General features: G+C 43.5%; 1 protein-coding gene and 1 non-coding gene across 2 annotated transcripts; both read right to left on the reverse strand.

Annotated features, from left to right (window-relative positions):
• Positions 1-1,068: 1,068 nt before the first annotated feature.
• On the reverse strand, positions 1,069-2,699 carry LOC121819183 (uncharacterized). Its single transcript, XM_060413671.1, has 2 exons — positions 2,694-2,699; positions 1,069-2,646 (listed from the first exon to the last, which is right to left on the reverse strand). The coding sequence occupies exons 1-2, from the start codon at positions 2,697-2,699 to the stop codon at positions 1,438-1,440; spliced, it is 1,215 nt and encodes a 404-aa protein (XP_060269654.1). The 3' UTR covers positions 1,069-1,437.
• On the reverse strand, positions 1,687-1,770 carry MIRLET7I (microRNA let-7i). Its single transcript, NR_107939.1, has one exon. It is a non-coding gene; the product is annotated as a microRNA let-7i (primary transcript).
• Positions 2,700-13,406: the final 10,707 nt, after the last annotated feature.

The following is a 13,406-nucleotide window of genomic DNA, read 5'->3' on the forward strand; positions in this document are numbered from 1 at the left end:
CATCCACTTCAGCTTCCTACCTGATGTCTATTCAAGTTCAATAAATTACTGGCAGAATCGGTAACACTTTGGGGTACAAATTAACAACTGTTGATCCCCTATAAAATGTTCTACAGTATAATGGAAAGATGAGGACCTGTGGGATGAGGATTACCTTGGTTGCTTGGATGAACTGTTCTGGGAAATGAAAATTAGAATTTTATTAGCTTCTCTGTAAATCAAGATTTTACATAGCACCCAGAGACTTTCATCCTTTAAAAGAACTGGCACTTAATAAAATCTAAATTTACTTTGCTCTTTGATATCAAAAGATAGCAAACTCAAAAAGCCAACGTTCAGATATTTTATGCGTTTTAAGATTTAGTCAATAAAAGGTTCTCTACTGTCCTTCCCACAATGAGGCAGCTCCATCCAGACCAGATCAGACTGAGTAAGGTTATCTCAAAAAGCTAAACCAAACTAAATCAAGACACACTTATTAGATCACTTTTGAATTATGAAAGCAACAAACTCTTGCTGGAGGGGACTAACAGGATTCAGTTGGCTTAAAAAATTTTTCTCCTTACATGTGCCTTTTTCTAGGCAAAGAACTGCCTTATTTTTCTCAATTATGCATCCAAAATTAAACCATAGAATGCTTGTGATTACACCATTCAAAGTTAATTCTTCTACACAAATCAAAACCAGATCTGTTTTCTAAGGAAAGTATTAAAATTTACCACTAATTTTTCTCAGGGAAATTAAAATTTTAAAAGTACAATCATCATCTTTTTCTACCCAGATCTCGGAGTATTTAAAATACCAAGTCATTTCATTAGTTTTCCAAACTACGTTTTATTAAAAACTGAGGGAACAGTGGTCCCTCACAAATTAAAATGGAAAATATTAAGATTTTTAAACTCAGAGTATCCACAAACCACACTTTTAGCGCCTACCTAGATCCTTTCCTCCCACACTGATGAGCAACGACTATACAGCATGAGAATCAAAGGCCAAAAGCCACCACCACCACACTGGCACAAGGAGCCCCCAAAGGTAAATTAAAAAACAAAACAAAACAACACAGCATACTGTAAAAAGAATTTATTTGCCTCATACATTTAAAAAAAACCTCAACAGAGCGTTTAACTATAAATTCAATCTTCTCATTCAAGGAGCTGCAAAACAAAGTTTAAACAGAAACTTTTAATTGCTTTGGGTTTATATTTTGAAAACTCTTAGATTTACAGAGGGAACATACCAAATAAACAAAATCGAAATGTTAAGGCATAAACTTTAATGGGTCGACTATTCTACCCCCTATGCCGGTTCTGCACGAGGTACCTCACGCAAATCCGATTCATAAAGAATGAAGTGCGCAAAATACGCACTAACTAAATCGTGCATCAACTACTGAAAGAAGCGTTCAAATTATTTAGGATGGTAAAGTTATCCGTGTCAATTACTCAATTTCATTCCTTCCTTCAAAAGCAAATAGCGGATCCAGAGATTTAGGTCTTCCCCCAGCTTTACAAAAGTCCCTGTCCGCCCCCGTCCCCGCAATTCCTTCCTCCCTCCGGGAAACCATACAACTAACGGTTTCCGTGGCGGTCGCTGAGGCCGGGGCTCCGCGGGCTGCCCCCGCGCCCCGGAAAACAAAGGGGATTCCCAGCCATTGTCCTCCGCGGCGCTGAGCATCACCAGCACTAGCAAGGCAGTAGCTTGCGCAGTTATCTCCACAGCGGGCAATGTCACAACCCGACCAACAGCACAAACTACTACCTCAGCCAGGGCCATGGTGTCGGGGAGGCACCGGACCACGCTGAGGCGAGCGAAGCGACTCCGGTGCTCCTCCGTCGTTCCTCCGCCGCCGCCGCCGCCGACCCCGCGCCCCTGCTCTTCGCCGCGCCGCGCCTGCAGACCCCGCCCAGCGCCGCGCCGCTCGGCCGCACCCCGGGAGCTCCCGGCATCTTCGCGGCGCCGGCGCCCGGGGGAGGCCGAGCCAGGGTCCTCTACGTAACCGAGCGCTCTGGAGAGAAAAGGTGCCCAGAGGTCCTGTCCCAGGCAGCCGCTCCCTCTGCCGCCCCGAGGGGACGCCGTCCCCCAGGCCGCTCGACAGCAGGAAATGGGCGGCAAAAGCGCAGCCGGCGCCTGCGGGACCCGGACCATTCCAGTGAGGCAGCGAGCAGCGCTCCCGCGCTTCGCCCGTCGCGAGCTCCGAGCCGTCTCCACCGCGCTCCCGCCACGTCTCCGGGACGTACCGCCCGCGCCCCTCCCCGCCCCGCGGTGGGGGCTGGGTGGCGGCTGGGGCCCACGGGCGCCGCGCTCTCGGCACACGCGCGCGGGGCCGGCTCTCCGCTCGGTAGAACGCCCGGGGCGCTTCCTGCGGAGGCGGACAGCGGCTCCGGCGCCGCGGCCAGAAAACCCAGGCACAGCCCGGAAGTCCCCAGGCCACCCGCTCCTCAGTACCCTTCGGGGAAATCCCGTGCCCCTCTGCAGGAGGCGAGAAGAAAACAAACAAAAACCCCGTAAAACTGAAACCGGGCCGGGCTGCGGGATGGGTGGCAGCGGCGAGAGCCCGGCGCCCACGGACACACGCCCCGTCTCGCGCTCCGCTGCTCCAGTGAGTCGGTCGAACCATAGAGACCACTTAAGGAGGCTCGCGCGCTACTCCCCACCACGTGACCGCCCCGCTAGGCCGCACCCCCCCGCGCCGCCATCTTACATCCGGGACAGAAGCGGCGTCCCTTTCCCCGCCTTGGCAAAATTCGACGTGTCACTAGAAATCAGCCCCCAAAGGGGGAACCCGGATTCCACGTCACCAAAGTGCTGAGGGCGCGGGCTGCGCTCCCCACGCCGCTTAACGGGGCAAAAGTGGAGCCGCTAACTTCTCCCGGTGTTTGTCCGCAAAGAAAATGGCGGCACTTACCGCCGTCTAAGTGGACACGTTGTACTCTGGCTGAGGTTTAAAGTTTCTGGCACCTCCTTTCGCATCTAGCAAGGACACCGCAACATGCGCTCCACCCCGCGGCGTGGCCGCTGCGCCACATTCCGCAGAAAACCGGCGGGAAAGCTGCTGCACTGCCCGCTTTAATGCGCAGGCTCCTGAGACTTGTGGGTGGGTTTTTTTTTTTTTTAAGGCCAAGTTTGGGAAAAGGCCTACTACCCTGAGCTCCATCTGCTTTGGGGCCAGGCGAGTTTCTTTTTGCCTCCCATTTTGAGACTTTTGTGAAGTTAAATCGGTGTGAAGAAAAAGCAGGCAGGGGCTGCCAATTAAGATTCACAGAACGTCTAATTCGAGTTTCGGATAAACGAATTATTTTTTAGTATATGTATGTCCCCTATACTAAAAATGTTTGAACTTGGAATATAGCTAGTGTCCTGTACTTTTACGTAAATCTGGCAATACTGTTAGTCATCACCCTCCTGAAAATCCAGACCACATAAGAAAAATAAGGAATGGGGGAACTGAGTGTGTTCAGACTTGAGACTGCTTCTGCGCAGGCTTTGATCCCTTCATGAGAGGCAGAGGGCTAAGGTCCAGACTCCAAACCACACACAAGGGACATCCATGCATAACTGCTTTTGGGAACAATAGGTATTCTTTACCTTTAAAGCAGCACAATGTAACCTTGATAACCTCTCAGCCAGAGAATCTCTTTGCAAGTAAAAGATTACATAATACTGGCTTTTCATTTCTATTCTATTTAGTATTGGTAATGGGACACAGTTTAAAAAAATTTTTTTGACTATGCTGCGTCTTTTATTGCTGCGCGGGCTTTTCGCTAGTTGCAGGGGCCAGGGGTTACTCTCTAGTTGCCATGCCTGGCCTCATTGTGGCTTCTCTTGTAGCAGAATCCAGGCTCTAGGGCATACGGGCTTCAGTAATCCCCGCAGGTGGTCTCAATGGTTGGTGCTGCCCGCCTGTAGAGCGCAGAGTGGTTGTCACCTCGGGGCTTGCTTGTTCCCCTAGCATGTGGGATCTTCCCAGATCAGGGATCCAACTCCTGTCTCCTGCATTGACAAGCAGATTTTTTTTTTTTTTTTAAATACTGCTGAGCCACCAAAGAAGCCTGGAACACAATTTATTGAACAAAGTTTCAAATTAAAAAGCAACCTGCCTGACATGTTTCAAAATAAAATTTGTAGTATGCAAATTAAGACATACACTTGGTTTGGTGTGTTTTTGTTTTTGTTTTTTTCTGCCCCAGGTGGCACTTGTGATACCTTCTTATTTCCCTGACTAGGAATCAAACCCCGGGCCCTTGACAGTGAAAGCAGGGAGTCCTAACTAAGGAATTCCCTAAAATATACTTGGGTATGCCCACTAACTGCCCAATCCCAGTGTCATGCCTCCTGTATGCATTTTAAAGCAAACGCTTAAGTTTGCCTTGATGTGCAATCAGAACTACTTCCAATTAACAATATTTGTGTATTTTTTGTATATATGGAACATACTTGCAATTAGGTGCCTAACCTGACCCAAATACAAACTTGACTGGGCATCTCAGTGATGCTTACCATAGTCTATGTGCTTAGTCGCTTCAGTCATGTTCAACTCTTTGCAACCCCATAGACTGTAGTCCTCCAGGCTCCTCTGTCCATGGGATTCTCCAGGCAAGGATACTTGAGTGGGTTGCCATTTCCTTCTCCAAGGGATCTTTCTGACCCAGGAATCGAACCCAGGTCTCTTCTGTCTCCTATGCTGGCAAGTGCAGGCAACACTCTACCACTAGCACCATCTGGAAATCAGCTCACTAATACTTTCATTATAATTCACACCACCTTGTTCCCATAAGCAATGCTTAGCCTGGCATCCCCCACTGCTGATTCATTGCACAGTGGACCACATTATCCTCCATCACAGTTCACTTCAGTTCAGTTCAGTTGCTCAGTCGTGCCCGACTCTTTGCGACCCCATGAATCACAGCACGCCAGGCCTCCCTGTCCATCACCAACTCCCAGAGTTCACTCAGATTCACATTCATTGAGTCAGTGATGCCATCCAGCCATCTCATTCTATGTCGTCCCCTTCTCCTCCTGCACCCATTCCCTCCCAGCATCAGTCTTTTCCAATGAGTCAACTCTTCGCATGAGGTGGCCAAAGTACTGGAGTTTCAGCTTTAGCATCAGTCCTTCCAAAGAAATCCCAGGGCTGATCTTCAGAATGGACTGGTTGGATCTCCTTGCAGTCCAAGGGACTCTCAAGAGTCTTCTCCAACACCACAGTTCTCCAACACCATCAATTCTTCGGCGCACAGCCTTCGTCACAGTCCTCACATCCATACATGATGACTGGAAAAACCATAGCCTTGAATAGACAGACCTTAGTCGGCAAAGTAATGTCTCTGCTTTTGAATATGCTATCTAGGTTGGTCATAACTTTTCTTCCAAGGAGTAAGTGTCTTTTAATTTCATGGCTGCAGTCACCATCTGCAGTGATTTGGGAGCCCCCCAAAAATAAAGTCTGACACTGTTTCCACTGTTTCCCCATCTATTTCCCATGAAGTGATGGAACCGGATGCCATGATCTTCGTTTTCTGAATGTTGAGCTTTAAGCCACCTTTTTCGCTCTCCTCTTTCACTTTCATCAAGAGGTTTTTTAGTTCCTCTTCACTTTCTGCCATAAGGGTGGTGTCATCTGCATATCTGAGGTGATTGATATTTCTCCTGGCAATCTTGATTCCAGCTTGTGCTTCTTCCAGTCCAGCGTTTCTCATGATGTACTCTGCGTAGAAGTTAAATAAGCAGGGTGACAATATACAGCCTTGACATACTCCTTTTCCTATTTGGAACCAGTCTGTTGGTCCATGCCCAGTTCGAACTGTTGCTTCCTGACCTGCATATAGGTTTCTCAAGAGGCAGGTCAGGTGGTCTGTTATTCCCATCTCTTTCAGAATTTTCCACAGTTTCTTGTGATCCACACAGTCAAAGGCTTTGGCATAGTCAATAAAGCAGAAATAGATGTTTCTCTGGAACTCTCTTGCTTTTTCCATGATCCAGCGGATGTTGGCAATTTTATCTCTGGTTCCTCTGCCTTTCCTAAAACCAGCTTGAATATCAGGAAGTTCACGGTTCACGTATTGCTGAAGCCTGGCTTGGAGAATTTTGAGCATTACTTTACTAGCATGTGAGATGAGTGCAATTGTACAGTAGTTTGAGCATTCTTTGGCACTGCCTTTCTTTGGGATTGGAATGAAAACTGACCTTTTCCAGTCCTGCGGCCACTGCTGAGTATTCCAAATTTGCTGGCATATTGAGTGCAGCACTTTCACAGCATCATCTTTCAGGATTTGAAATAGCTCAACTGGAATGCCATCACCTCCACTAGCTTTATTCGTAGTGATGCTTCCTAGGGCCCAGACTTCACATTCCAGGATGTCTGGCTCTAGATGAGTGATCACATCATCGTGATTATCCAGGTCGTGAAGATCTTTTTTGTACAGTTCTTCTGTGTATTCTTGCCACCTCTTCTTAATCTCTTCTGCTTCTGTTAGGTCTACCATTTCTGTCCTTTATTGAGCCCATCTTTGCATGAAATGTTCCCTAATTTTCTTGAAGAGACCTCTAATTTTCTTGAAGAGATCTCTAGTCTTTCCCATTCTGTTGTTTTCCTCTATTTCTTTGCATTGATCGCTGAAGGCTTTCTTATCTCTTCTTGCTGTTCTTTGGAACTCTGCATTCAGATGCTTATATCTTTCCTTTTCTCCTTAGCTTTTCGCTTCTCTTCTTTTCACAGCTATTTGTAAGGCCTCCCCAGACAGCCATTTTGCTTTCTTGCATTTCTTTTCCATGGGAATGGTCTTGATCCCTGTCTCCTGTACAATGTCACGAACCTCATTCCATAGTTCATCAAGCACTCTATCTATCAGATTTAGGCCCTTAAATCTATTTCTCACTTCCACTGTATAATCATAAGGGATTTGATTTAGGTCATACCTGAATGGTCTAGCAGTTTTCCCTACTTTCTTCAATTTGAGTCTGAATTTGATAATAAGGAGTTCATGATCTGAGCCACAGTCAGCTCCTGGTCTTGTTTTTGTTGACTGTATAGAGCTTCTCCATCTTTGCCTGCGTGCAGGAGGGCCTAAAGGAGCCATCCCATGTTGAAGGTCAGGAAGGGCGGCAGTGAGGAGACATCCCTCATCCAAGGTAACGAGCAGCGGCTGTGCTTTGCTGGTGCAGCTGTGAAGAGATACCCCACGTCCAAGGTAAGAGAAACCCAAGTAAGATGGTAGGTGTTGCAAGAAGGCATCAGAGGGAAGACACACTGAAACCATACTCACAGAAAACTAGTCAATCTAATCACACTAGGACCACAGCCTTGTCTAACTCAGTGAAACTAAGCCATGCCCGTGGGGTAACCCAAGACGGGCGGGTCATGGTGGAAAGGTCTGACAGAATGTGGTCCACTAGAGAAGGGAATGGCAAACCACTTCAGTATTCTTGCCTTGAGAACCCCATGAACAATATGAAAAGGCAAAATGATAGGATACTGAAAGAGGAACTCCCCAGGTCAGCAGGTGCCCAATATGCTACTGGAGATCAGTGGAGAAATAACTCCAGAAAGAATGAAGGGATGGAGCCAAAGCAAAAACAATACCCAGCTGTGGATGTGACTGGTGACAGAAGCAAAGTCCAATGCTGTAAAGAGCAATATTGCATAGAAACCTGGAATGTCAGGTCCATGAATCAAGGCAAATTGGAAGTGGTCAAACAAGAGATGGCAAGAGTGAACGCTGACATTCTAGGAATCAGCAAACTAAAATGGACTGGAATGGGTGAATTTAAGTCAGATGACCATTATATCTACTACTGCAGGCAGGAATCTGTCAGAAGAAATGGAGTAGCCATCATGGTCAACAAAAGAGTCCGAAATGCAGTACTTGGATGCAATCTCAAAAATGACAGAATGATTTCTGTTCGTCTCCAAGGCAAACCATTCTATATCATGGTAATCTAAGTCTATGCCCCAAAAAGTAACGCTGAAGAAGCTGAAGTTGAACGGGTCTATGAAGACCTACAAGACCTTTTAGAACTAACACGCAAAAAGATGTCCTTTTCATTATAGGGGACTAGAATGCAAAAGTAAGAAGTCAAGAAACACCTGGAGTAACAGGCAATTTTGGCCTTGGAATGCGGAATGAAGCAGGGCAAAGACTAATAAGAGTTTTGCCAAGAAAATGCACTGGTCATAGCAAACACCCTCTTCCAACAACACAAGAGAAGACTCTATACATGGACATCACCAGATGGTCAACACCAAAATCAGACTGATCCTCCACCACAGCCGATGTCATTTGTTATAGTGGTACAGATATTTTAATGCTCCTCAAATAGTTATTTGCTCTACAGTATATACAGATACATTCTCAGTGGTAAAAGAATCTTCCTGCCAATGCAGGAAACCCTGGAGATGTGGGTTCGATCCCTGGGTCAGGAAGATTCCCTAGAGAAAATGTCAACCCACTCCAGTATTCTTGCCTGAAAAATCCCATGGACAGAGAAGCCTGCAGGTTACAGTCTCAATGGGCTCTCAGAGAGTCAGACATGATTGAGCATGAGCACTACACTACTATAGATGCATTAGAGCATAAGATTTCCAAATAAATTTAATCATTACACTAATTGTATCAGATTCCTTTTCACAATTAACCTTTTGACAGCGTTGACACACATGTATTCATCATCCAGACACAATGTGCTGTTACCAGTTCTTTGCCTCCACCCATAGTATCCAGAATCTAATCATCCTTTCCAAATGTGAGCATGCCCAGCTTAACAAGCCTTCACCATGACCGCACAGCAGAAAAATGGGAACAGCCTCCTGTCTTAGCTTTCCCTACTCTACATTCCTTCCACTTTATCCTGCTTATAACTCATTTATCTTTAGCTTCATAATTTACTACTAAAAATAATCACTCCTAACTTCTGCCACCTCAAATCTAAATTACTCTGCTTGGCTTTCAAGGAATTTCATGAGCTGGCCTCAATCCCTTACTGTCAACCTTGCTTTATAAAACATGTTGAAATCTACACTCTATCAGTTTCCTGGTATCTCAAGAGATATGCCTTGCTCACATTACTTGTCTTTACCTGAAATACCCTCCAATATCCTTTGGACCCATTCAAAACCTTTCCAGCCAACAAGGCCCATTTTAAGTTCTGTTTCTACCACTGAGCTTTTTCATTGCCTCTGAATACTAACTTCAGTAATATCCTGAACCACAGAAGACTACGCTGATATTCTTGATTTTGAGATCCCAAATTAATCTGTACTAGTCTTTCAAAATATTCTGCACACTTGTCAAAGGTTTGTATTCTCTGCAGAACTGTAAACTCCATGAGGGCAGACCCTAATCCAATGTCCAACACATAACGTTAACAACATAAGAGTACATATAGTTTTGTATTGAGCATTATTTTATGTATGCAGTTTCTTCAACTGGCTATGAACACCTTTGAGAGCCCTCCCAAAGACTTCTTTCTGTCCATTCAGCAAGGACATAGTTATGAACATACTACACACAGCTGCCTGGAGCCAGTGTGAGGAATCCTGCCTGTGACAAGGTCATGAGGAAGGAAGCTGACATACGCAAGGCGTGCTCAGACTTCAGGGGCCCCTCTGGAAATTCCTAAGCATGTACCCCAACAAAAATCTGCCGGTTTTTGTGCTCTACTTTTCAACTCCTCTAACATTCTCTGGAAAAAGTCAATTCAGGGCTTTAGTCTTCTGCATTTGAAAGAGTGTTTCAATCCAAAAACCCCTCTGATGGCTTTCTAGCCTGCCTGCAGGACTCGTACAGCTGCGCATGCGATTGTTTGAGGCCTCCTGACCGCAGGAGGCACAGGAAGCTTAAAACATCCTAGGAATGTAGGGGCTTCCGAAGAGTCAAAATCTTTAGAATAGGACTGATTAAAAGTTTCATTTGTTGAGTCAATGCTTGCTGCTAAATTTTCATATCCTTTTTTTTTAGATATAGTTGGTATATAGAAAAACAAGTAGTAGACCTGGTATTAGCAACATTAGATCTTTGAGTTAAGTACCTTCTTTGTTATAACCCACTGCGCCTTTGTTCTATAGAGATGTAACTTTAGCGCTTTAAGGAGATGTAGATTAAAGAAAAACACTTCAGGGGCAACAAAATTAACATTCATTAAGGAAGAGAGCCAAAAAGTGTTAACAAGCTCTTGGCCAGAAGATAATGTAAATCACCTGAGACCTTTTTTACACAAAATGATATACAGAAAGAGTCTGGGTTGCGAACACTACATAATTTTGTGCTACCCATTGATCTCCATGTTTTATCAAAAGTATAAAAGGCCTTCTGAACAATAAAGGATTGGACCAGTTTCTCGGACTAGTCTCTGGGCCTGGTTTCTTGGGAATCTGGCTCCCCCCGTGTCTCTCTCTCTCTCCTCTCTCTTTCCCTCCCTCTGCTCTTTACTTTAATTTCAGGCTGAATTTCCACCTGGGGCGCAGAGGCCCGCCAAGTCTACTTACTTGCCCTGGCTGTTAAGACCCGCGCGAAAGGGAGCCTAAGGCGAGGCACCCTTAGATATTCAAGCGGGCGCCAGTGGCCCAACGTAGATGGTGCAAATTCCTTGTCTGGAATTTTATTGGTCTTCCGCGTAACCCAAGCTATTCAGCCCTCTTCCTCCACTTAATCTTCCTACTACACTATTTCTTCCTAATCAAATCTTATATCAATCAATAAATAAGTTTTTCTCACGCCAACACTGTCCACCCTTCAAATTCCCTGGATCCACCGGGGCTGGACCCCGGCACACAGTAGATTCTTAATATGCTGTGTTGTCCAGTGAAGCAAGAAGCTGACCCCTCTGTGAGAAGGTATAGGTTTCTGCCCACCTCTTGAATGACATATGCCAAGTTTTGTTTTGTCTTCATGGTAACATCCACCAGTTACCATATACTCAGAACAGTTCTTTACAACAATCCTTTTTAAAATCCTAATTAACAACTCTATGAGTTAAACACTTCTATGACTCTATGTTACAGATGAGGAAACCCAAACAGGTTAATTAACCCAAGGTCACACATCCAGTAACAGTGCTGGAATTTGAATCCAGCAAGTCTAGTCTAAACCTTGGCTCTTAACCACTGTGCTATTGGTTATAACATCTTAAACTATAAATCAGTAAGACGTCTTGAACTCTCTCGGACCAAATAAAAGCCAAGTGCAGTTCTGGAGGGTATGGTCATTAGACAAATCTTTTCTCCTCACAGTGCTTCAGTGTTCTCTGTCATTTTCAAGTGTCTTTGTCCCAGTGCCTACCCACAGAAATAGTAATTATGTAAAAAGCATTTTCAGTTTATTTCAGTAAGGCTTGGGTTTTAATGGAGTGCAGAACTTTTCTGTAAAATGTTATTCTAACATTGTGTGGGGGAAAAAAAACTGCTTTTGAAATAAATGTATTTCAGCTGTGTGACTCTAAGTAAAAGTTACTTTACTCTCTAAATCTTGACTTCCTCCTTGGTAAAATGAGTATAATTTATACCTTCCTTGCAGGAACTGCTGTGAGAATTAAAAGGAATAATATAGGCACAGCCCTGGCTAACACAAACTAGGTCCTCCATAAATGATTAAAATTAAAAGAAAAATTTATAACTACACTTGACTTTTGTAAATACTATGGAGGAATCTTTCAGTATTATACATTTATTATACAAGCCAGGTTTTCAAAAAAAAATTAAAACTACTTGTCTTTTAGAAGTAGCAGGATGGTCTGGCATTGTTATAGGTAGGCGGTTTCAAAATTAGCCTCACTAAATTAAAAATAAACGAGTGCTCATAAAAGATAATTAAGGGAGTCTACCCGAGATGATTATGTTTTCTACTTAACCTGCAATTTTAACACAAAGTTGTAACTTTTTTTCTAAATTGCTAAGAGATGTTTCATAATATCTTTCTAGATGTATGTCCTTTTCATTTCAGATATTAATAGTTTCAAAAAAGGTCTCAAAAACACATCTCCATTATTGTATTTTATGAAAAGTTTTTCCAAGTTGATACAAATGTTTGGTTTTTAAACAGAGTCAATGACGTGGGAGTGGGAGGTCACTGAAGTGTTGAACCTCATCGGGAGGAGGATGCAACCAAGTATATGAAGGAAAACACGAATAATTTATCATATCTGAAAGTAAACTCTCAAATTGGTTATGACTTTTATACTAGAAAACTAGTACTGCTGGAACATAATTAAAAACCTAAAATCATGCTGAGTGGTAACTGTAAGGCAAATTAAGAAGCTATGTAATCACAGCTGTAACTACATGGTTTTTGTGAAAAATCTATCCTAGGCCACAAAGAAAATTTGGGTTTGAGGCCAAGAGACTTTCATGATAGTAACACATAACTGATATATCTCAATAACATAAAAATTGCAAGGAAAAAGTGTAACAACAGCAGTATTACTTTCAAGAACTGTGTCAGGAGCTAAAAAAGAATCTCACAAAATTAGATAAATATATCTAGTCTGACATAAACACCATATGGTAACCGCCTTAAGAGACAGGAGTTGTATGTTATGTGTTAAAAATTATGACACAGAGGTAGTAAAAGCTGGAAAGCAAATGCAATTTGCACAATTGGGTCTGAAGTCTAATATTTTATTTTTCTAGATAAAAAGAATAAGATTGCAATATTATAGCTTTGGAATTTTTCTCCCATCTAGTTAAACTTCACAGAAAGGAGCAGTTGATAATATATTGCAATAGTTCCCCATATAGTGGCATGGTTTAGCTGATCTTCCCTGGTTGCACTATTTAATGAATGTTTAAAATTAAATTTAATATAACCACATTTGCAGCAACTGAAAATGGTCTCAAAAATCAAGGGTACAATAACTCTCTTTTTTTCCTGAGGGGCTAGAATCACTCCCACAGTGTAATTAAGAACATTTCCACTGACCTCTGAATCACTACAAGCATCAAGCATATGGATATCAACTACAGGCAGGAAAGACCTGGAGATGAGTACTGTAACATTTCAGGTCTTCTATCAAAGAATATCGCTTTCAACAGAAAAACAGAAACAGCTCAAATCCAAGGGCAATATGCTGCCTGAAGTCCTCCTTAAAAGTAGGGACTGTGCAAATATAAATCAACAAATATTTAGATAACATAAATATAAAATAGTTCAAAGTATCTGCCTCCCAAACAAGAAGCCCTCCCCCGCAGAAGACAAAAAAACAAGAACCGATTTTAAAGACTTCCTTTTGAGAAAAGTGGTATAATCTATATTTACACAAAATACATGACTGTTGCAAGTTTAGCTCCAGAATTCATCGTATTTATAGCAATCTCATTTTGTAAGCATCCTGACTGCTGAATCCTATAGATTCAGAAAGATAGCAAAGTTAAAGCCTCTTGTTCAGCTATTTTAAACTGGCAGGGGGGATTTCAC

This window comes from Ovis aries, chromosome 3 (genome assembly GCF_016772045.2).
Source record: "Ovis aries strain OAR_USU_Benz2616 breed Rambouillet chromosome 3, ARS-UI_Ramb_v3.0, whole genome shotgun sequence".
Lineage (NCBI taxonomy): Eukaryota > Metazoa > Chordata > Mammalia > Artiodactyla > Bovidae > Ovis > Ovis aries.